General features: G+C 54.0%; 11 protein-coding genes across 11 annotated transcripts, besides 13 other annotated features; 5 read left to right on the forward strand and 6 right to left on the reverse strand.

The window, feature by feature from the left end:
- Nucleotides 1–757: 757 nt before the first annotated feature.
- EKO05_0010184 (Signal-recognition-particle GTPase) lies at nucleotides 758–2,551 on the reverse strand (the record flags this gene model as incomplete). Its single annotated transcript, XM_059637705.1, has 4 exons — nucleotides 758–832; nucleotides 882–950; nucleotides 1,002–1,051; nucleotides 1,108–2,551. 4 exons carry the CDS (start codon nucleotides 2,549–2,551, stop codon nucleotides 758–760), a joined length of 1,638 nt encoding a protein of 545 aa, XP_059493688.1.
- Nucleotides 2,551–2,605: a tandem repeat.
- Nucleotides 2,606–2,607: 2 nt separating this feature from the next.
- Nucleotides 2,608–2,637: a tandem repeat.
- Nucleotides 2,638–2,803: 166 nt separating this feature from the next.
- EKO05_0010185 (pre-60S ribosomal particles component) lies at nucleotides 2,804–3,787 on the forward strand (the record flags this gene model as incomplete). Its single annotated transcript, XM_038947034.1, has 1 exon — nucleotides 2,804–3,787. The coding sequence occupies one exon, from the start codon at nucleotides 2,804–2,806 to the stop codon at nucleotides 3,785–3,787; it is 984 nt and encodes a 327-aa protein (XP_038794734.1).
- Nucleotides 3,024–3,076: a tandem repeat.
- Nucleotides 3,164–3,206: a tandem repeat.
- A 656-nt stretch (nucleotides 3,788–4,443) lies between the features above and the next one.
- Nucleotides 4,444–5,378, reverse strand: EKO05_0010186 (mitochondrial matrix iron-sulfur protein; the record flags this gene model as incomplete). The annotated part of the gene is made up of 2 exons (XM_038942942.1): nucleotides 4,444–4,786; nucleotides 4,840–5,378. 2 exons carry the CDS (start codon nucleotides 5,376–5,378, stop codon nucleotides 4,444–4,446), a joined length of 882 nt encoding a protein of 293 aa, XP_038794735.1.
- Nucleotides 4,579–4,636: a tandem repeat.
- Nucleotides 5,172–5,307: a tandem repeat.
- A 122-nt stretch (nucleotides 5,379–5,500) lies between the features above and the next one.
- On the forward strand, nucleotides 5,501–7,222 carry EKO05_0010187 (uncharacterized protein; the record flags this gene model as incomplete). The annotated part of the gene is made up of 1 exon (XM_038947035.1): nucleotides 5,501–7,222. The coding sequence occupies one exon, from the start codon at nucleotides 5,501–5,503 to the stop codon at nucleotides 7,220–7,222; it is 1,722 nt and encodes a 573-aa protein (XP_038794736.1).
- Nucleotides 5,966–5,998: a tandem repeat.
- Nucleotides 6,440–6,475: a tandem repeat.
- Nucleotides 6,476–6,486: a tandem repeat.
- A 221-nt stretch (nucleotides 7,223–7,443) lies between the features above and the next one.
- Nucleotides 7,444–7,471: a tandem repeat.
- Nucleotides 7,472–7,514: 43 nt separating this feature from the next.
- Nucleotides 7,515–7,548: a tandem repeat.
- Nucleotides 7,549–8,419: 871 nt separating this feature from the next.
- Nucleotides 8,420–10,813, forward strand: EKO05_0010188 (uncharacterized protein; the record flags this gene model as incomplete). The annotated part of the gene is made up of 1 exon (XM_038947036.1): nucleotides 8,420–10,813. The coding sequence occupies one exon, from the start codon at nucleotides 8,420–8,422 to the stop codon at nucleotides 10,811–10,813; it is 2,394 nt and encodes a 797-aa protein (XP_038794737.1).
- An 867-nt stretch (nucleotides 10,814–11,680) lies between these two features.
- On the reverse strand, nucleotides 11,681–11,944 carry EKO05_0010189 (uncharacterized protein; the record flags this gene model as incomplete). Its single annotated transcript, XM_038947037.1, has 1 exon — nucleotides 11,681–11,944. One exon carries the CDS (start codon nucleotides 11,942–11,944, stop codon nucleotides 11,681–11,683), a length of 264 nt encoding a protein of 87 aa, XP_038794738.1.
- Nucleotides 11,945–13,729: 1,785 nt separating this feature from the next.
- On the forward strand, nucleotides 13,730–14,236 carry EKO05_0010190 (uncharacterized protein; the record flags this gene model as incomplete). Its single annotated transcript, XM_059637706.1, has 1 exon — nucleotides 13,730–14,236. The coding sequence occupies one exon, from the start codon at nucleotides 13,730–13,732 to the stop codon at nucleotides 14,234–14,236; it is 507 nt and encodes a 168-aa protein (XP_059493689.1).
- Nucleotides 14,237–16,636: 2,400 nt separating this feature from the next.
- EKO05_0010191 (uncharacterized protein) lies at nucleotides 16,637–17,104 on the reverse strand (the record flags this gene model as incomplete). The annotated part of the gene is made up of 1 exon (XM_038942761.2): nucleotides 16,637–17,104. One exon carries the CDS (start codon nucleotides 17,102–17,104, stop codon nucleotides 16,637–16,639), a length of 468 nt encoding a protein of 155 aa, XP_038794739.2.
- Nucleotides 17,105–17,513: 409 nt separating this feature from the next.
- Nucleotides 17,514–17,558: a tandem repeat.
- On the reverse strand, nucleotides 17,557–18,005 carry EKO05_0010192 (uncharacterized protein; the record flags this gene model as incomplete). The annotated part of the gene is made up of 2 exons (XM_038942917.1): nucleotides 17,557–17,769; nucleotides 17,817–18,005. 2 exons carry the CDS (start codon nucleotides 18,003–18,005, stop codon nucleotides 17,557–17,559), a joined length of 402 nt encoding a protein of 133 aa, XP_038794740.1.
- Nucleotides 18,006–18,101: 96 nt separating this feature from the next.
- Nucleotides 18,102–18,140: a tandem repeat.
- Nucleotides 18,141–18,227: 87 nt separating this feature from the next.
- On the forward strand, nucleotides 18,228–19,530 carry EKO05_0010193 (uncharacterized protein; the record flags this gene model as incomplete). Its single annotated transcript, XM_038942810.1, has 3 exons — nucleotides 18,228–18,339; nucleotides 18,399–19,147; nucleotides 19,201–19,530. The coding sequence occupies 3 exons, from the start codon at nucleotides 18,228–18,230 to the stop codon at nucleotides 19,528–19,530; spliced, it is 1,191 nt and encodes a 396-aa protein (XP_038794741.1).
- Nucleotides 19,531–19,811: 281 nt separating this feature from the next.
- On the reverse strand, nucleotides 19,812–20,495 carry EKO05_0010194 (uncharacterized protein; the record flags this gene model as incomplete). Its single annotated transcript, XM_059637707.1, has 1 exon — nucleotides 19,812–20,495. One exon carries the CDS (start codon nucleotides 20,493–20,495, stop codon nucleotides 19,812–19,814), a length of 684 nt encoding a protein of 227 aa, XP_059493690.1.
- Nucleotides 20,496–21,640: the final 1,145 nt, after the last annotated feature.

Consider the following 21,640-nt stretch of genomic DNA (forward strand, 5'->3'; position numbering starts at 1 on the left):
GATGAAGACACAGTCTGGCGAGCGATCCTCTGCTCCTGCCGGTTCGACCGATGCAGAACGGTGGCCTGCTGCCCAGTCTCTGCAGCTATCGTCTGACCAGCTGTTCGGAGATCGCATCAGCATCGTCTCACTGCGCAGAAACAGCTACGCGGTAGCAGGGAGACCTGCAAGTGCTCAGCACTCCACACTACACACTGCGTCGCATGTGGTTGACTGGTGGAGTGCAGATGGTGCAGAGACGTACCAGGCAGTGAGTGCAGTGACGAGATGCCATCTCGTGTATCGAGAAGTGGACAGGGAAGACCAGAGGTGAACGATCGAATGTGGGAGTGCGAGTGTGAAATGAAGTGACGTGAATTGTGGACGGCCAGATAGAAAGTGAGGTCAAGCGGGTGGGAAGGCAGCTACGGCGAGCTCAAAGAGAGCTGGCACGTAATCCACCCACATGCCAAGACACTCGCAACAGCGTTGTCCAGATAGAGGCCAATCGAGGTGAAGGGCGGTGCGAGTGATGGCGTAGCATGTGGGTATCTCATTCATTCGTTCGATCGTTCAATCCTTCTTCTCCGCCAATGACCAATGAGGGTGATGTTACATACTCAAACAAACACCACCAGTCCAGTCCGAGTTTCTCGAAATCGACCCGCTCAACCTGAACGCCGCGGCTATGCATGGAAAAGCAGAATCCAAGGGCTCGCCTCGCCTCGTGTCGTGTCGTGTCGTACAAGACAAAAGCATGTACGCGTCAGCGTTGGATCTAGCGCCTTCCTCGCCCGCCTTGCGGTGCGCCGCCGCCCATACCCATGCCCTTCATCATGTTCATCATGGCACCCTGTGAGCTGTTAGCAAGATCTTGTAAGCCTGAAGAGATGGACACGTGCCATGTCCGGCATCGCGCCGCCAGCGCCGCCCATCCCACCCATTCCGCCCATCATGTTTTGGAGCGCGCTCTGTGTGATTTGTTAGCCAGGATCGTGAACATGCGGGGGTTGGAAATTTACCATGTCCATTCCGCCTCCGCCTCCGCCTCCAAGCATCTTCATCATTGCTCCTGCGTGACAAGTTAGCAGGTTTTCGTGTGGTATGTGAGCAGCTCAAAGTGCTTACCCATATCCATGCCACCGGGCATCCCACCAGCCCCGGCGCCACGGCCAGCGCCGCCCATGGACTGCATTCGCTTTTGCATGGCAGCTATTTGCTGCTTCTGGTTCATTCCGCCCATGGCCCCCTGAGCCTTCTGCATACCCTTGTGCATGCCGCCCATCTTCTTCGCCATGCCGGCCATCATCTTGTGCTGGGTGAGCAGCTCCTCGACCTCTCGCACGCTCGTACCGGATCCACGTGCAATGCGCGTCATGCGTGTGGGTTGGTCGATGAACATCTTTCCGTCGCTCTCGAGCTCTTTTTCTGTCATGCTGTCGCAGATGTAAATCATGCGCTTGAGTTTCGTGCTGCCCTCTTCGTCGTCCATCCCGCCCATCATGTTGCTCAGGCCAGGAATCATGCCGGCCATCTTGCTGAGGGGGCCCATCTTCATGATGTTGGAGAGCTGGTCGCGGAGGTCCTTGATGGAGAACTTTCCTTCTACAATGTGCTTCATCGTGTCCTTTTGGTCGAGCTTGAGGGACTGGACGTGTTCGACGAGACCTGCAACGTCGCCCATGCCGAGCAGCTTGGAGACGAATGGCTGCGGACTGAAGCGCTCGAGATCGAGCATGTGCTCTCCGTTTCCAAGGAAGACAATGGGTGTGTGTGTCGCGGCGACGGCGGAGATGGCACCGCCACCTGCGGCAGCACCGTCGGTCTTGGTGATGATGATGGCTCCAAAGTCTGCTGCGTCCTTGAAGGCGCGCGCTTGTGCCTCGGCTTGTTGACCGATTGTGGCGTCGAGAACCATGATCGTCTGATCGGGCTGAACGGCGTTCTGGATCTGCACCATCTCGTCGAAGAGGTCCTGCTCCTGGCTGTGTCGTCCAGAGGTATCCACGATGATGATCTCGAAGCGCTCCTTCTTGAACTTCTCCACACCTTCTGCTGCGACGACGACAGGATCGGTTTCTGTGTGGCTACCGTAGTAGGGGATCTTGGCCTTGGTCGCGTTCTGCTTCAGCTGGTCGAAAGCACCAGCACGGAAGGTATCCGCGCAGACCAAACACGCCTTGAACCCGCGCGCCTGGTACCATCTCGCGAGCTTGGTACACGATGTTGTCTTACCGGAACCCTGCAGACCGACGAACATGATGACGTTCTGCTTGCCCTTCTTTGGCTTGAAGGGCTCGGCGTGGGGGTCGACGAGCTTGACGAGCTCATCGTAGACGGTCTTTTGGATGAGGCGCTTCTTGTTGACGGCGGGGGCGAGGTTCTTGAAGTCGATGGTGCGCTTGACGGACTGGCGCAGGTTCATGACCAGCTTGATGTTGACGTCGGCCTCGACGAGGGCGTTGGAGATCTCCTTGAGCATGGCCTCGAACGCCTTCTCGTCGAGGTTGGGCGACCGCGTGAGGTCGGAGACGGCGGCATTGATGCGCCGCCCGAGGTCTTGGAGCACCATGGCGGGGTGTAGTTTGGGTGGTGTGGTGTGGTGAGGTGGGTGGTTGTGTGGTGGACGAGGTGAAGGTGGAGGTGGAGGTGGAGGTGTACGTGTGGGCTGAGTAGGGATGGATATCCAGTGGGGGCTCGCTGGAGTGCGGGGTGGGGCCCTTGGCGTCGGTGAAATGCGCCCTGACCACCGGTGCGCTGGAAAAAAGTTCAGGTGCGCAGTCTCGACACTTTGACCACCACCAAAAGTGACCACACAGCCACAATGGTCAACACATCGCTGAAGCGCAGGCGGACGGAGGCGGAGATGCGCAAGGGGCAGCCGAAGAAGGAGAAGAAAAAGGTCAAGCGCCAGAAGTACTACCACAGTTCGGACGACGAGTCTGGCAATGAGAACGCCGCGACCGATGCGCCGAAGAACTACAAGGCGCCGCGGGAGGACGAGGTGGAGGAACCGTTCGAACCGTCTGGTGCCAACGCCGTGGAGCCCAAGCCCAAGCCGCTGAAGTCAGCACTCAAGCCGCAGCCCAAGCACAAGGCGACCATTGCCGCCAAGGTTGCGCCCGTCGACCCAGCACACGACGCCTCGCCGAGTGAGGACGACCTGGCCGCGGAGGATGACGACGAGGAGGAAGAGGAGGAGGAGGAGGAGGAGGAGGAGGAGGAGGGGTCCGAGATGGAAGTCGAGGCCGACGAGTTTGATATTGAAGACTCGGACTCGGACGTCTCGGAAACATCGACAGCGGTTGCACGCAAAGTGAAGAAGCGCAACGACCCAGACGCATTTGCGACGTCCATCTCGCGCATCCTCAACACCAAGCTGACGACGACAAAACGGTCCGAGCCCATTCTCGCCCGGTCCAAGGACGCGCAGACGGCCAACAAGGAGCTCGCCGACAGCAAGCTGAACGAGAAGGCGCGGCGACAGATCCTAGCCGAGAAGCGAGCGGCGCGCGAAAAGGGACGCGTCAAGGACGTGCTGGGCCTGCACGACACCGACGTCAGCACGGCCGAGGTGACGGCCAAGGAGAAGGAGCTCCGGCGGACGGCGCAGAAGGGCGTCATCAAGCTGTTCAACGCGGTGCGTGCGGCGCAGGTCAAGGGCGAGATGGCGGAGCAGCTGGCCAAGGACCAGAATGTGGTGGGCATGGCGAAGCGCGAGGAGAAGGTCAAGGAGATGAGCAAGCAGGGCTTTCTGGACATGATCACGGGCGGGTCCAAGGCGAGAGAGGGGTCTGTTGAGGCGTAGCGCGGTGGGTGTAGTGATGAAGCGTGTAAAGAGGGGTGAAGCATAGTGATGAATAGAGTAAAGAGAGCAAAGACTAAAGAGAGGGAAGCATAGTGATGGAGAGTCTAAGGAGAGCGAAGAATAGTGCTGAACCAATTAAAGAGCAAAGACTGAGAGAGAAGACTAAGAGAGAAGAGAGAGGAAGAGAGAAAAGAAGAGAGAAGAGAGAAAAGAAGAGAGAAGAGAGAAAAGAAGAGAGAAGAGAGAAAAGAAGAGAGAAGAGAGAAAAGAAGAGAGAAGAGAGAAGAGAGAAAAGAAGAGAGAAGAGAGAAAAGAAGAGAGAAGAGAGAAAAGAAGAGAGAAGAGAGAAAAGAAGAGAGAAGAGAGAAAAGAAGAGAGAAGAGAGAAAAGAAGAGAGAAGAAGAGCAGAAATGAAAAGGCGTTTGGGTAAAGGTGATGTGACATTGGATACCAATACAAGTCAAAGATTCTATGCGTACATGCGTACATGTCTTGGTGACGCCGTGCCGTATATAGTACAGTGAGGAGGGCCTACCTCCCCTGACATGAATGGTCCACAGATGGCTTTTCCCCCACACACACTCTCCAGCACAGGATCCACGCAGCATTCCAGCCGCTACACGATTCAGCATCGACGGAGCAGTAGCAGCAGCCGTCTACTTGAAATCGCTGGCCTGCAGATTCCGCGTCATGCTCGGCAGCCTGACGACCAGGCCATCGAGCTCCTTGGTCATCTTGACCTGGCAGCCCAGCCGCGAGGTCTCGGTCAGGCCAAAGGCCAGGTCCAGCATGTCGTTTTCGTCGTCGTCGGGCTCCTCCATGGCGTCGTACTTGGCCTCGTCGTCGACGATAACGTGGCAGGTGGAGCAGGCGCAGGAGCCGCCACAGGCGCCCTCCATCTCGAGGTCGTTGGCCTGGGCGATGTCGAGCAGGTTGTCGCCGGCCGAGACCTCGAAGGTGTGGGAGTGGTTGTCCTTGTCGATGAAGGTGACGTGCAGTCTGGCAGAGATGGTCAGCGGGGTGTGTGGACGTGGCCGGGGTGGGAGACGCACTCTTCGCCGGCGTTGGGCTTGTCGAGGTGGCCGTGGCGGGGCGCTGGGCTGGAGGAAAAAGCGCGCGACGATGGCGTCGCCGCGCACGGCAGGCGAGATGGGTGCTGTGGCCGCGGTGTCTTGCCGTGTGTGCTGCTCTCCATCGCCCAACGGCTGGCCTGGCTGGCGAAGCATCTGGGGGTGCGCGCGCTCGACGGCGGCCCAGCCTTGTCCACCCACCGCCGCGCGTGTCCCAGGAGCCTCTTGGACGCCATTGTGCAGCACGGATGGGGGGGCTGCGAGCGAAGGGGGAGAGGATCGAGGGTGGGAGAGGATTGAGGGCGGGAGAGAGTCGAGGCCGGGAGAGGATCGAGGACCGAGCACGGGAGGGAGTCGAGGACCGAGCACGGGAGAGAGTCGAGGCCAGGAGAGAGTCGAGGATCGAGGCCGGGAGAGAGTCGAGGATCGAGGATCGAGGACCGAGCACCGGTTTCGGGCGGGCGCACGAGAACGACAGCGGTGATGGCGGTGATGGCGCTGGGCTGGGACGCCCATGACATGACGCACAGACGGGATCGGCTGAAAAGTGGACCCGCATCGCCGCCGACGACGCCTGCCTTCGAAGTTCGTGCCCGCCCTCGAGGCTCGCGCTGTCCACGCCCTCACAAGCTCGACGCCCACCATGGCCGATGTGCTGCCCCTGTCGCGCGATGCCCCGAATCCCCTGCGGCCGTACTACCTCGCCCCCTCCATCGGCCTGCCGCCCGAGCTGCCGCCGCAGACCAGCACCGCGTCCTCGTCGAGCGCGCCGCCGCCGCACCGCCCGCCCACCACCGCCGGCAGCCTGTCGAGGCCGTCGCTGGGCAGCCAGGCACGTGACATGCTGTCCGACCTCGACTACGACAGCTACTTCCCCGGCTCGTCGCCCTCGGTCGCCGCGCACGCCAAGCAGCTGCTCGACCAGGCGCTGTGGAATTACACGAGCGTCCTGCTGGCCCAGCCCTTCGAGGTCGCCAAGACGCTGCTGCAGGTCCACGAGGCCCGAGGGCAGCTGGCACCCGGCCTGCGCGTGAACGGCGACGAGTGGAGCGGGCGTGAGCGCGCGCGGCCGGGCAGCTTGGCGCGCCGCGGCTTGGGCGAGTTCCCTGACGACGACGACAACGACGACGACGACGACGACTCGGACGACGATGCCCCCGGCTACTTCACCTCGACCGCGCCCTCCTCCCACGGCCTCCGCGGCCTCCGCGACCACCGCTCGCCCTCTGCCTCGCGCTCGCGCTCGCCCAGGAAGACGCTCCAGCGCAACGTCCACAGCCGCTCGCGCTCCGAGACGCCCACGCGCCCCCCGCAGACGCCCGCCCGCCGGCTCGACCTCAAGCGCGCAGACTCGCTCCTCGAGGTCATCGCCCAGCTGTGGCAGAAGGAGTCGGCCTGGGGCGTGTGGAAGGGCACCAACTGCACCTTCATCTACAACTTCCTGCTCAAGACCACCGAGAGCTGGTTCCGCAGCGCCATCTCCGCCCTGCTCAACATCCCCGACCCCGGCGCCATGGGCGCCTCTGCCAGCGGCATCGGCGGCCTCGACATCATCGACAGCCCCTCGCCGCTCATGTCCCTGGCCGTCGCCGTCGCCGCCACAGCCATCGCCGCCACCATCCTCGCGCCCCTCGACCTCATCCGCACCCGCCTGATCGTCACGCCCATCTCCTCCGCCCCGCGCTCCATCTACCCCTGCCTCTCCCTGCTCCCCTCGGTATCCATCTCCTCCAATCTGCTGCCAGCCACGCTGCTCCACGCCTGCATACCAACCCTCATCTCCTCCTCCACCCCGCTCCTCCTCCGCTCCACCCTCAGCATCGACCCCATCATCACGCCCACCACCTACTCCTTCAGCACCTTCCTCTCCTCCACCGCCGAGCTCTTCGTCCGCCTCCCCCTCGAGACCGTCCTCCGCCGCGGCCAAGTCGCCGTCCTCCAAGACAACGAAAACCGCCGCCTAGCCGCCGAATACCGCCAACCCCCGCAACCAGCCTCCTCAGCCTCCACCTCCTACTTCCACGGCTACGACCCCCAGTACTCGGAGCCCGTCCTCAAGGAGCCCGTCCTCAAGAAACCCGTCGAGGACTCCTCTCTCCGCCGCTTCCACACCATCATCGACCCGGGCCCCTACCGCGGCGTCCTCGGCACCATCTGGTTCGTCATGCGCGAAGAGGGCATCACTACCGTCGGCCCTACCGCCTCCAAGGCGGCCAGCGCGCAGAGAATGGGGTTCCAGCGCCCTGTGCGCACGCGCAAGGGGCAGGGCGTCCACGGTCTGTGGAGGGGGTGGCGTGTCGGTGTTTGGGGTCTCGTGGGGATCTGGGGCGCCGCTGCCTTGGGGGGCGGTGGCGGCGAGTTTTGAACAATGGGCATAGCCTGGACGGGTGGTGTTGGTACCCTCTCTACCCTCTCTGTCCTCTTTTGCCTTTTGCTTTTGATATCCACTGTTAGCGATCCTGTACACACGGCGAGCACGGCACGGCGTTTAGGGTCTCGAAAGCTTACTGTTCACTGTACATCTACACTTATTTCTTGACATATGCTGAATTCACTACTGTCCCCCTCTCCATCTATCTCCTTGTCTCTTCTTCTTCTTCTTCTTCTTCTTCTTAAGAGGCAGACTTTGCCACATGCCGGTGCCTCTCAGCCTAACAATAGCTTGGTATAGTATAGTATTGTAGGCATAGTGCAACGTGGTATATACTACAGCGTGTAGGGTTTTAAAGCTCACTATCTACTTTCTGGGAGTAGATGGGAATGAGATGTAGAAATGAGGATAGAGAAGAGAAGAGGAAAAAAGACAACATAGTCATAGAGTTGTTTACGTTATTGGTAACGTTTTTGGTTTAGATTAGGGTTAGGGCTTAGTCTGGTAGTTGGTAATGTTAGGTATCTCTATATGTAATAAGTGTAGCACTAAATAGCATGGCGTTTGGAGTCGTAAAGGTTTATGTCTACTGTCTGTTATATGTGTAGTTTTTAGGATATGCATAATTAACTACTTTATACCTCTTTGCTTGTAATTCGCGATTCTTCTTCTTCTGCACACAGTGAAGAGGTACGAAATGTGTTGGCGGTGCTGGTGTCACTGCAGGATTTAGGCAGTCAGCTAGCTAGTAAGGCACTTCGCACGTACATTACAAACTCCCAGATTATCATTCTCTTCCTCCAAGAGGTGTTGGGTGCGCGCACTGCCCAATTCACGCACTCCTGACCGTCCCAATGCGCAACGATGCAGAAAATGCGCTCGCGGACTGTGGTTTTGACGGGTGGTTACAGATATAGCTGCAGTGGCGTTCGGCCGGATGCTGAAGAACTCGGATTTTTGCCTGGTTTCGTTGTCGTGCTGACCTCTTTCCAGGATCTCGTCGGCTTTGATTCGCTAGCATATCGTCCTTCGGTCCTGCGGTGGGGGGCTGGGTGCATGCGTGTTCACAGCCCCGCAGTCATGGCTCGGCGGACGTGGCTGCCTGGTTCCTCAGCCTGATCACTTATATTGCCTGGTCCTTTCTACTCTCGACTTGTTATAATATATTTTGCTTTCTTTACCCAGCTCACCATGGCAACCGCTTGGAGGAGGCGCGAAATGGCACTACATCATGCAGTGTTAGATGAGCTGACCAAGAGCTTGGATGGCTCAACGGATGCGCCGAAATTCGACATACAGCATCTAATTGATGCTTCTGAATACCAAATGGACGCAGAGATCCGAATGGACGCCCTTGACGATGATGACTGGCAAGATGTCAAGAAGAACCGCGACGACAAGGCCCTACCTTCAGATCGTCTTGTGCAACTATATGACAAAGAGAGGAACACGATGTATCACGTCTGGAAAAGCAGCTTTGAGGAATCACGTCTCGCGCCGAAATCCGACAGTAACGACGTATCTACGTGCATCAACGTTTCATCCAAGGAAGGCAAGCCAGAAGAGTTCAACCGACAAGAGGTGGATGAAGCATTGGGCAGATTAACACTCGAAAATGGCCAATGTTTGCCCCATGGTTACCAGGACTGGATCGCTAGGAAACTTCAAAGCCGCTTTTCCGTTGAGAACGATATTCCTGGATATGCAAATCTTTGCGAACTCTGCCACCGAGTACTCACACATTCCTGGGTATTCTATTATTGTCTCATCCAGAACGTGGGCAGGATACACTCAGTAGAAATTCCCTACATTAGGCGACTTGGTGAAATGTTCCATCATTACGAGACTATAGAGGCATTGCACGCATCAGCAAGCGCGGGGTGCCACTTGTGTTCAATTCTCGCCCATGCAAAAGACAGCGAATTTAGTACTTGTGTTGAAGGCTGCATCGCTTCTTACTACCTAGAGTTCAATTCTAGGACATACGGTAGTTTCTGTGTATACTTGAGTGGATGTTCTCGAACGAGGTTCTACAGTAGTTGGACGAATGTGCCTCCTATAGGACTAGCGACGCTCAAGCATGCCAACACAGACGCGTCAGAGATAATTAGTTTGGCCAAGTCCTGGCTGACTCGCTGTCTTGATGAAGACGGGAGAACGTGCATGATATCGACTAGGTTTCGACCATCCAGGCTGGTCAAGATCATCGCAACACATGACTCGTTAGAATCCGCTTGCGTGGTTCTTCGGGACGAAATGCCTGCGGATGTCCAGTACCTGACCCTCTCGCACTGTTGGGGCAAAGCAAAGATGGTCAAACTTGAAAAAAGCACATACAAAGACTATCTGAACCAGCTTCCGCTGTCGATTCTCTCCAAGACATTTCAAGAAGCCCTGAAAGTCACGGTGTGGCTCGGATACCGATACATCTGGATAGATTCGCTGTGCATCCTACAGGATTCGGATTCGGATTGGAAGAACGAAGCAGCCATGATGGGTGCAATCTACCGACATTCTACATGCACAATAGCTGCAACTGGAGCGAAAGATGGCGACGGAGGATTGTTCTTCAAGAGATCTGCCCTAGCCTTTGTCGGTTGCCCTTTATACCGAAGAGACGAGATGTATTTCCTTGCTCAAAGGGTTAGCGAATGGCCTAGCCCCTTGTCAAGTAGGGCGTGGGCATTACAAGAAAGATTTCTATCCCCCAGAGTGCTTAGCTTTGGGTCTGATAAGATTTCATGGTCATGTGGACGTACCGAAGTTTGCGAAGGTCCCTATGCGCACCGTGTGCAATTGAACAGCCACGCTTTCCCAAGGCTACTTGATCCTAGAACAGACGCAGGTACCGCTTATGTTGCTTGGGGACAAGTTGTCTTGCAATATTCGATCTGCAACTTGACACTCTGGAAAGACAGATGGCCCGCTTTTCAAGGTCTCGCCAGCGAAGTTGCTAAAGCTCAAAATTGGAAGATTGTGCATGGCTTACGGTCTCATCTGATTAGTACTACAGAATTACTTTGGCATACATATAAGCCAGAGGCAGGAGCTGTAGATATCGGAGAACCTTCGTGGAGCTGGCTCAACATCAAGAGTAGGGTTCTCCTACACATAATTATGCAAGGTCGGAGTTCGGACGCCCAAATTGTCTTACAAGACTCCTCTGCTGGAGAAGAATCGGGTGATGATATTAGAAATGGTGTTATTCGAATCGAGGCCCACATGGCTGAGTTAAAGTCAGACTCCCCAAGTGAGGATTTTTCGGGTAGAAAGTGCGACTTGACTACCACCAATCCACGGTTCCAAGCTCATAGTCAGGATCGGCTTCTGAAAGCCTTTTGGTATCCGGACAGCATCTCAATTTGTGAGAAAGAATTGTGGGCGCTCCAGATTGCTACGAAAGAAACATACGCTACTACAAGATCCAAAACATCACTTTTTGAGGGGCTGGTGGTCATTGCAGCGAAAGGAAGGCCAGGATTCTGGAGAAGGGTAGGGAGGTACGAGGCTTGGAATTGTTACGAGAACGGTTCAGAGCAAATCCATCCCTGGGTCCACGAGAAGAAGACCATCTATCTGATCTGAACGACCCATATCTTTTACCCCAGCCATGACGGAACCGACCCTGGGGACGAATCCTACAACATTGGCCAATACACACGGCGCCGAAATTCACCGCTACGCTAGTTTGCTATTCAGGGCAGCGTTTCCGGAGGTTTCACTCTCTGCTTCAAAAGAATCATGGCCATGTCCACAATACATTGTACTTCAGATACAAACGTAAGAAAAGCAAACCAGCAAGACCTGCGTCGTACGTTCGCACCGCAACAGGCTGAGCACCAAAACATCACTGCAAGCAGCATTTGATCCGGACAAACCAATTCCTATACCTTCCTTTTCTCCTGTTGGCGTTGCAGTTTCATTCCAAGGGCTTGAGTGGAGAGGCTTCTTTTTGGCATTGGCTGTGTGTACACTTTTTTCCCGCAGTTTCTTGGCAGTTTGCCTGTTGCTTGTTGTTTGACTTACGCACGGTCTATGCTGGATAGGCTTTCATACGACGAATATGAGTTGAGGCCGTCGATTGGTTCGAAGAGAGGTTACTTTCGGCGACTATTCGTTGTGGGAAAGGGAGTTCTGGCATACATGAGTGCACGGCGTTTGTGACTGTAGCGTTTCTTTGGTTTTCTCACGTAGATCATGTTGGTTGGATAGAACGGGTTGACATGTTTTGTCTCTTGAGGTCTTGAGTGCAAGCCGAGGATGTGTCTTCTATGAATGTTTCTCAGTCTTTTTTTTTCAGCGTGTCGAGTTTCCGATCGTCAGAGGTCTTTTCTTGAATAAAAGCATTGTGTGTTCAACAGGTTGAAAAACGTTTAATCATATCGCGGCGTTTTATGTGCTACATTGTCTTTTCACGCTTTCGAAGTAGTTTCCTCGTAAGTAGCTGACTAGCTACACGCCCAGCCAGTGTGTCTCCATATACTGCCGAACTCCCATCGGCTTTACATCTAGGTAGAGCTGGTTCCCTACAGGCCTCAATACCACCTCATCCTCCATATCACGGACGTACGCAAGTTTGAACTCGGTCCACAGCCGCCCCATGAAATCATCCTGTGCAAGCCTTCTCAACTTCCTCTCGAGATCCGCCCGCTTCACTACACTGACCTGGATCTTCTTCCATGTAACAGCTTCAGCATGCTCTAGGAGTTTGCCCATGGTCACTGTATCACCAGCTATACTCAAATCTCTTCCCACCTGGGCAACTCAAGGGAAGTGACGAAAAACCGCCCGACGTCTCTTATAGAGGTTATCGTGACTCGCAATCATTGTTAGCTGGAAGCTCCGCGATGCCATTCTTCAGTCTGATCAGAAAAGCAGCAGACCCCTTTCCCAGATCGCCCTATCTCAACAGACCCTGACACGTCTCATCCTCACCAGCCATATGCCCCCCACCCTTGCTTATCAGCAGCAACAAAGCATCTTAATCCACAGTACTTGGCATTGGATACATTCCTAGACCCAAACAATTCATGAAACTCCCCTGATTGAGCCTCGCACACTCGATCTGACTCTTCTGCTTTACACATTCCTCCCACACGCCTTCAGACATCCACTTCAAAAACACCACGTTCTCCCACCCGTGCAACTCAAACCCCCACTGCAATGGTGCGAATTGCTTACAGCCCACTTGCACCGCAGCATGGAGCAGATTAATTTGAATCTGCGCCTGTGAGCTGTCTATAGTGGAGGTGACGATAACGACTGTGTGCACGCCTTCCAGTGCCGGGGCTAGCAAGGTGGGGGACAGGTAGTCGACGGCGCGAACTTGAGTGCGTAGGCCGTTTGGATCAAGCGGACGTACCCAGGGTGGGGCTTTTGAGTTGCGCGAGAGGATTACGGCGCGCTAGGAGAGCGTGCTGGGGGAGGAGACGAGGGCGCTGGTGATGGCCCGACCGTGGCGCGACCGAGGCTTGCATGGGGTGCCGCCGGGGATGGTGAGAGTTGGCATTGTTTTAGGCTTTGGTTCGGTGAAGAAACTGGTTCAGGGAAGTGTTGATGGTTGCGTGGAAACTTTCGTGGTACACTTTCGTGATAATAAAACATTGCCGGTGGGGCTCCCTCGCGGCCGCAGCGCCAACATGAAGCGTGGTCCGGACCAAGGTAGGGAAAACCTATAGCGGTAATCGTCTGGAAGATTCCAGCGAGTGGTACACTTACTGCTTGTGCAGAGCCCTTACCAATTTGTAGTTTGGAGTCCGGTCCGGGATGACAGGTAGGCGAGACATTGGACAAGTAACGAGAAAGCCATACTACACTAGAGCTAGTTCCAAGCTCTTTGACGACTCGAGACTCATCCCAAGGCGGAGTAAAATCGTTTCGACTTCTAGCATTTTACCTTTAGGTATAGACGCACGGATGAGCAAAGTGTCACCGAGGCAAAGTATGCGCAGAAGTCTTGCTTATGCCTGAGTACTTGAATGCAGATACCAGCTATTGCGCTTAGGGTGCGCAAATCAGTGATTAATTTGCGGATATATTTGAACGAATGTTTTAATTGTTGTCGACGTTAGCTATTGAAGTAATTGAGAAGCGGAGTTAGGAGGAATCGTGGTACACGCTGGTTCTAAAGATGAAAATTCCACCAGATGGATATATCAGGAACTCCGACTAATTTGGCACAGGCGGATGGTGTTATTTTGCAGATGGTGGCAAAATGTCAACCTTTTGCACAAACCAGAAGACTTAGACACGCGGATGAAATACACATGGGCTTCAGTCAAGGAGTAGAGACGGCCAATTTATGAGAAATATCTAGGTGGCGTGTTCAGCAACTCAGAATCCAATGATTCGGGAAAGCCATGTCCATTCGTACTTGCCTAAAGATGGTCATGGCATTGCGAGCTCAACAGACGCAATACTCAGCCAACATTCGAGCGCTAAACGGCAATCCGGAGGTCAGCTGCTCATTGTGAGGGAGGTAAGTCAGTCACTTGACCCACGATGTCTGCCTTTCCCCGCGTCGGTGCAGGTCCGAAGATGTTACGATACCCTAGGCAACCATGCTTGCGCCTAATGTTGCATGTTGCGGTCGAACCTTGCTATACCGAACCGCTCTTACTCTCAGCAAGACCACACAGCCCACAGAAATTGCACAGTCCAAATCCTCCAGACACAGCTACAAGCCTTCCAGAGATTCTGTACACAACACCAAGATTGATCACCCTCCATCACACCCATCTCTTCTCTTTTCATCTCAGCGCAGCACTACCGCCAAAATGTCCACCAGTAACAGCAGTACAGTCCACACCAGCACGCAGCAGCCTCCAGTCAGAGTCTTCATCTGGCGATGCACTGACAGGCGATGTGAGCAAGTCAACGAGACTCGACGCGACGAAAAGGGCAACTGGTACAACATCAGATGCACTTCCTGCGGCAATGTGCCAGGGAAAGGCGTTTGCCTTCTTAAGGTTGTCCTATCCACTGGCAACGAGAGCCTGGAGGGGTTAGCGAGGATATTGTTTGGGCCTAGTGAAAGATGATGAGGGAGACTCATGTGAGCTTTTAGTGATTGCAATGTCCAATGAGACTACTTCCGCGGATTGAAGGATCATAATTGTAGACCATATTGAGTCCAAGGCCGGCAAGACGAAGGTGAACAGGTGATTGTATCCAACATCACCTGTGTGATGGAGAGGCCACTCAAGCTCAACAACTACTGCGAGATGGTCAGCCGACGAAATCTTCCTAAGATCTTTGGTCGGTTGTGGAGGCCTTCAAGGATGCTAGAGCGGTGTGACTTGCTGTAGCGTCGGGATTCAGGACCCAGCGTGTCCAAACCAGACGTCATAGCCTTGGAGTTTCGGGATCCATAGCAAACGAGGTAGGGTGAAAGTTCGACAAAGACGTTTCAGAAATGTGAGCATCTCGTCGGTGATTCAACATCATGACCACTACCTCAATAACTATCGTTTCTTTCACCGTACCATGTCGGCCTACACGACCACCGTGTAGATATACAGCAAATCAAAAAACCATCAAGCATTTCCTTCCTTCGATGCATGCGCGTCTTCCCCGGATTATAGGCTTGTATGTTGACTCCTATACACAAATTGCGCAAAGCTCATATTTCACGCAGCCCGCCCCCACTGACCAAGCGCAAGCGATGTCTTGAAGATGTCGACAATGTTTTATGAATGATGACTTCGTCTTTGTTGAGTAGCGCAAAGGCGCTGCTACAATCATTCAGATCTAATACCGACACGTCGACTTTCTGATCAAATTCTACGGTACAAATCGAGCGCCGAAGCCTATTCTGAATCAGCAGCACCTTGCAGAGAATCGAACGAGTACCACTAACCTGATAATTCGGAAACAACATCGAGTCAGCCACCACCACGTTCTCTCGTCTACTGGCTGCAATGCAAATACGACTACTTCTGCAATGTGGTCAGGTGTTAGGGGATCGCATCCCCTGGTTCAAGTCAGTGGTTGTGAATCAGTAATGCTGGGCTGTGGTTGTGCACTGACTCGTACACCTTGTTTGCTGATGCTTCGTCGCCGCGGTTTCGGATTATCGTGAACTCCTACGAAATTGCATTAGTCTAGTGTTTTTGGATAGGTCAACGCGAGTCACTTACCGTCAATACCTGCCCTGGATCGACCGTGATGACTCTGATCCTCGTTCGAATCAGTTCCTTCCTCAAGACATCTGTAAAACTCCTCACTGCTGCTTTAGTTGCGCAGTAAATCTGCACACACTGTCATCTATCACGTACCCATTACCACCATCTACAATCATCTACTCAAGACCGCTTTCTTTCTACCATCCCATCATCACCACTCCCTCCTTGTAGAAAAGAAAGGTACACTCACCGACCCCCCAGCATAAGCCTCCTTCCCAGCAATACTCCCAATCATAACCACATCGCCCCTCCCCTCCCTTTTTTTTCGCAACCTTCAAGAACTCATGCGTCATACCAATAACCCCCACCACATTCGTCGCCCACACATCCCCACAACCCGCATCGGAATCTCCGGCGCCCTCTCATACCCAGACATAAACCCCGCATTATTCACCAGCACATCAACATCCCGAAACTCAGGGGGTAGATCCCCAAACAACCCCGCGACTTCCTCGCTCTCGCTAACGTCAAGGTCAACAACGTGCACTTTAACGCCGGAGCCCAGCTCCTGTGTGATCTGCGCGGCGAGGGCGTGCAGACGGTCGGTGCGCCGCGCTGTTAGGATTAGCTTGAAGGAGTGTGGAGGTGCGGGCGAATTCCAAGGCGCAGGAGCGGCCTATGCCGGTGGATGCGCCGGTTATGAGGACGGTTTTGCCGTGCAGGGTTTGTGCTGCGTTTGTGGGCATTTTGGATGTGGATTTGGTGAGGGAGAGCTGGCAGTAGTGTGAGTGTGTTGTGACTAGATGTGTAGGGGTGGATGCGGGTGCGGGAGCTAGGTGGTATGGGGTAAGGGGAATGCGGGGTGGGGCTGGCTATAACCGGTGCAGTTGCGGATATATGGTTGAGCTTTTCTAAATTTCCTTTAGGCGAGCGCATGTATTAAGCAAAGGTAGGAGAGTCAGTAGCTTGGAGATCCATGAAGGTCCAGAGCGCCGAGATGATGCTTTGAGTTCAAGAGATGATGTGCTTTTGCTGCCACGCGAGCATGATCCAATCCTTCCTCAATCCTTTGGTTATCGCTAATCTGACAGTGCATCTCCATCGCGCTTAAGTCGGGAGGGAAGTTGTATTACTTCCACCGTCCAGATAAGATGGAATGGAAAGTCTCCAGAATCGTACTCCTCGAGCAGTGTAAGGCAGTGACTTATGACACAAGGCGTCTGCATTATATGACCCGTGACGCGACGTTGGGTCGTGGCGATTGGGGCGTACGGGTTATTCGAGGCTACCGGCTCAGAGTAACAAATTCAGGCGTTGTTGAAGGCGCCTCTGCCAGCTTCTGCGGCGTCGGGGGCAGTCTCAGCGAACACTGCGTAGCTTGTTCGAGTCTCTCCAATTTCGCCAGCAGGAGCCACATATCCACATCTCCTATCGTGCCGACATTGAAAAACAATGTGTTTAGACATATTGGCGTGTGCAATGTCTCCAACGAGATTGAGCGACATGTTACCAGCAGTCCTGCCCCAATCTGAGAAACGTCGAAGCGTTTGGTGTCGGGGTTGTACCGTAGGGATCTGGTGTCGTTGGTGAGCGCATACTCCCAGATCATGTTGCGGAGCTCAGACGGGAGCTCAAGGAGAGGTGAGGGCATCTGTGTGGCGGATGGCCGAATCGATGATCGAAACGCGAGATGCGTTGAGCCTGTGTCAAATCTCCTTCGAATAGCTGCTGTTGTCGATATATTGAGGCTCATGCGGTTGAGGTTTGGGGAGGTTGTAGTTTTGGACCCTTGTAGAAGCTTGTTGACGGCCTCTTGGAGGCCTTCGTCTGTGTGGACATGTAAGAGAAGTGAGTCAAGTCGAATGACTATTGGGGTCGATGTTGTTGAGATGGTCAAATCCAACACGCAAAGAAGTCATCAACGCGTTGTTGCTTGACGCAACGACCAGGTGTCGCAGTGCAGACGGTGTTGGCGAGTGTTGTCAATTCTTCGGTAGCGAGATGGAAAAGGACATGTGACGACCACCACATCGACTGGTTACTGCTGGGTGAGTCAGGCCGATATTGGCGCCCCTGAGCATCTCATGCTTGCCGCCATTGTCAATGTGCTTGTGCTTGCAGCCTCCGCTGGTCACGTGCACACGCACATCTGGGGGATGAAGCTCTTTTCTCTTTTCTCTCTTCTCTTCTCTCTTCTCTCTTGTCTCAGAGGGTGAGGCCACTTTTTTGACCTGGCAACGTGCTCTCTTCGAATTCGATCTTCTTTACGTGCTGTCCTGGCACAACGACCAGACCAACGTAGCGGCTGTTCCACGTCACACTGGCAGATGGGCTCCCAGACTCTTCAACGGCCTTGCGAATGGCCTCAGCAGACGGTGCACGGTACTCGTATGCAAGTGAGAGGATGATGTTGCGGTCCTGCAACGGTCAGTCCATCGTCGAGGGTTGAACATTGAACCACGCACTCTGTCGGTGCACTTCATCTGCCCAGCAAAGACACGGCCGTCAGAAGCATGGATGCGCAGGTTCTTGCCAATGAACTGCGAGAGCCAGAAGGTGGCTTGTTCGTTGTCCATTCCGGCGTTGGTCTTGCTCTCCTCGCTGGTCGGTGACTCCATGTAGGGGAGGTACCAGCTGTATCGTTTCGCCGACATGCTTTCGACGACGTCTTGGTAGGCTGTGCTTTAAGTGGGCGAAAAAGTGGAGGGGGTGGCTGCGTCGTGGCTGCGCGCAGTGGCTGGTGCGGTGATGCTCGGAGCTCGGAGCTTGGAGCTCGGAGCTCGGGGCTCTTAGTCAGCGAAATGTGCAATGTGCATCTGCATGGAGCCTTGGACATAGCAGAGGGTGCGTGCCAAGGACGTGCCAGCTACATCACCATGCACTCAATACGGCGGAGCTGTCTCTCAGCACTGCGCAATCCAAGCGGCGCCTGCGTCTACGCAGATGGCTCACGTCGCGCCTTCTCCAGGAGTGTGGCGCGGTCAAAGGGTGCGTCTCAAAACAGCGAATGGCGTCACCGTCAACAGACAGCGTTGACGAATCTGCAGGCGGTCTCCCGGTCTATCTCGAGCCCTCCTCCACCGAGCTCTCGTCCCTCCTCGCGAACATCAACTCCAAGGTCCTCCTGCCTGGCCACCTGTCGCGCGAACAGAAGAAGCTCGTCTACCAGCAAAAGTCGCGCCCCAAGCTCGAAACCGAGCCCGTCGAGGTCACCATCGGCGACGTCACCCTCCCGCTCGAGCACATCGACCGCAACCTCCTACCGAGCCGATGGCAAAGCCTAAAGGATGTCGTGCGCCAGAGCGAAACAACTGCAGACTGGGAGAATGTTGTCCGTGTTCTGGAAGGTCTCCACAGCGCCGGCTTTGCCATCAAGCCACAGTGGCAGGACCTCGTCGTGCGCAAGCTGAATGAGAACGGGCACCATGCCCTCGTTCTGAAGGCGCTGCAGAGAGTCAAGGCCACGGGCTTACACTTGAGCAACTACAGCGTGACGAAGCGGGCTTTGAAGGGCGCACACGACCGAGCGGCAAACGCAGGATGGGCAAAGGCAGAGACGGCCAAGGCACTGCGCTACGCAAGGCAGATTGTGGAGCTGATGGAAGAAGAGGAGCACCACGCTGTCTCGTCTAGAGGCAAGATGGCGGTGGAGAACGACTGGAGGAGCAAACCCTACGTGATTGCCGCACCGACCGAATTGGCAGCTGTTGCGGCTCAAAGGCATGGAGGCGATGTGGAAATCGTCAAGACTCTCGCGAACCGTCTTGTCAGTGCTCTGAAGCAGGATAACTTCACGGTAAGCTATGACACGCTCATTTTCCGTAAGAATGCAGTCTAACGCGAGCCAAGGAATCCGTCGACCGCATTGTTGTATCAAACGCAAGGACAGAGGCAGACTTCAAGAACAAGTCCACGCAGACCCTCGCCCTCAACGACTGCTGTGAAGACCTATTCGAACTCCTCACCATCTGGAACGCACTCAAGACATCCAAAAGTGTCCTCGGTGCGGATATGCCGCTTGCGACAGAGGCTGCCGAGTTCGAAGACAGGATCAAGACCGCAGTGCTTGCTGGCATTGAGGGCCTGCCGAAGCTACAAAGCAGGGATGGAGTGGATTTGAGGAGCTCGTACCCTGCGTATATCAGGGACCAGCTAAAGAAGGTGACGGACGAGGCTTAGAGCTGGAAGGTGTACGATATAGAACATGTAACTCAATCTGTACAAATGAAACATATCAACAAGCTGCGAGATGCAGCGTACATTGGTAAAGCCATGCAAATACATTGCCATTGAGATGCCGGCGGATCTGCAATCCAGTGTGCGTTTGTTATCATTCTTTAACACACTCCAAGAAAAAGCCCACAACATTCACTTCTTCTAACGCCCTTTCAAGGCTGGTCAAAATAATGGTTTACAACTTCCCAATCAACCCAGTCCAACACAATAGTATCCCCATGCCTTTAATCCTGGAACACAACAGAGATATACTTGCAGCGATAGACATGGTCATGCCAACGCAATTTCAACAAGCGGCAGACACGCACCGTTAGACGCCATGCCACCCGCCGCATGACATATGAATTGACCCGCACAGGACACGAAAACAAGCTCTCTGATATCCGCGACCAAGCAACCAATCCGAAAACGCGCAATCCGTGGACTCGATGCAATGGGATGTATCTCGCGATTCGAGGTGTGCGGGGGAGTTTCGATACCGACTGCTTTTGATAAGACGCTGCGGCCAAAGAAGTCCTCAGTGGTGAGCATCTTCGTCGTCGGGTTCTCATTGCAAGCCTGTGTGGAAATGCAGTGTGCGGCTTTGATGCGGTAAGTGGCGTCTCTTGATTCGACGCATGCCAGAAGGTTTCCATGTCGTTGACGAATGTGGAAATATCGCGGTCCAAGACACATAAGCTGTTTGACTCTTGTTTTTTTTTTTGGAGTTGGATTGCGAATTGCTCATACCGAGCTGCGCAGAAACAGGTCGTAGCTACAAGTTCAGTCATTCCTGGATCCATGTATGCTTTCAAGCATTGCTTTCTGTATCTTGAAACACTGCCTGTTGAACTCCTTTGTTCCAGCCACTGTTCATGGAACCATGAGCATCTGGAAGTTTTGTTTCGGTGTGCAGGATACGAACACATGTGTTGAGCATGCGATTGTCTCCAGCATGAAAACCTGGTTGAGAGTTCTGTGTATAGTTTATATTGAAGAAGAGCAAAGACCTGTAGCTTCGACCATCCGCATTCGATTCGCGGAGGTTGAGGAAGTGAGGGAGGAAGCGAGGGAGTAAGCGCGGGCAAGAAAATCACTCTTTATCCGCTGCACTGTCGTAGCAGTCTCTAGTGAAGAGTATCTAGCCTCACTGGAGTAAAGACGGGTTTCCATGAGATTCCTGTTTCCGTGAGTGCGTACGAATTGCTAAAATTAAAGTCAAAAAGCTGCAGCCGTGGATATTGTTTCCGCAGCCATGTCGAAGATTCTTTTGATTCATACCGTATCAGTATCCATTGCTTGCATCAGCCACCAAAAGCCGTACCATCTGTTGCTTCCGTTTGACAGCTCCATACTATTAGAAGTTTCTTTCTATTGGCAAATTACTGAGTAGCAGCTGCTCAAACAGTGGAGCGAAAACGTGATGTGCACGCCAACATCGAAACTGTGGAATGGCAGATAAGTTGTTTCAGACACGCCATTGAAAAGGGTGAGAGACTTTCAAAGGTCTGTACTGCGGGACTTGAAAGTTGAGGGACATGAGTCACCAATGCACTGCTTTTAGCATCTGAGCAAGTGCTTTCGCGACCTGTCTACATGCACCGTCTGGTAGCTCGTGATATTGTAAGACTCTACCTCTCCAGCCTCCAAGTCGATTTGTTTCTCATTCCCACGTTGTTTTCAATCGTTCATAGGCGTGTTTCTAGGGAGACCATGACGACAGCGAGGTTCACACTTCAGACTACGTCGCGTGAACATTTCTAAACGCCGCAAACACCGATTTTGCAATCTACAACCCGCAAAGTCCGGAATCCGGAGTCTTACAATTAGAGTTTCGCGCGGTATGTTCTTTATGAACGCTTTATAGTATAGGGTTGCAGTAGCGCTGACATGTATCGTGTGCTGACAGCTTGGCCCGTAACGACCTACCATTCAAGGGGCGTCGTCTACTGCTTTGGTTCTTCTTATTAGCCTGATTTGTATTGTTTTGTGTGGAGCTGCTGACACGGAGTCATACGAGCTGCACCTGGATAGATATAAAGTGTAGATGTACTTGCGACTGGACGGTACCTCG

Source organism: Ascochyta rabiei, chromosome 18, assembly GCF_004011695.2.
Source record: "Ascochyta rabiei chromosome 18, complete sequence".
NCBI classification, from domain to species: Eukaryota; Fungi; Ascomycota; class Dothideomycetes; order Pleosporales; family Didymellaceae; genus Ascochyta; species Ascochyta rabiei.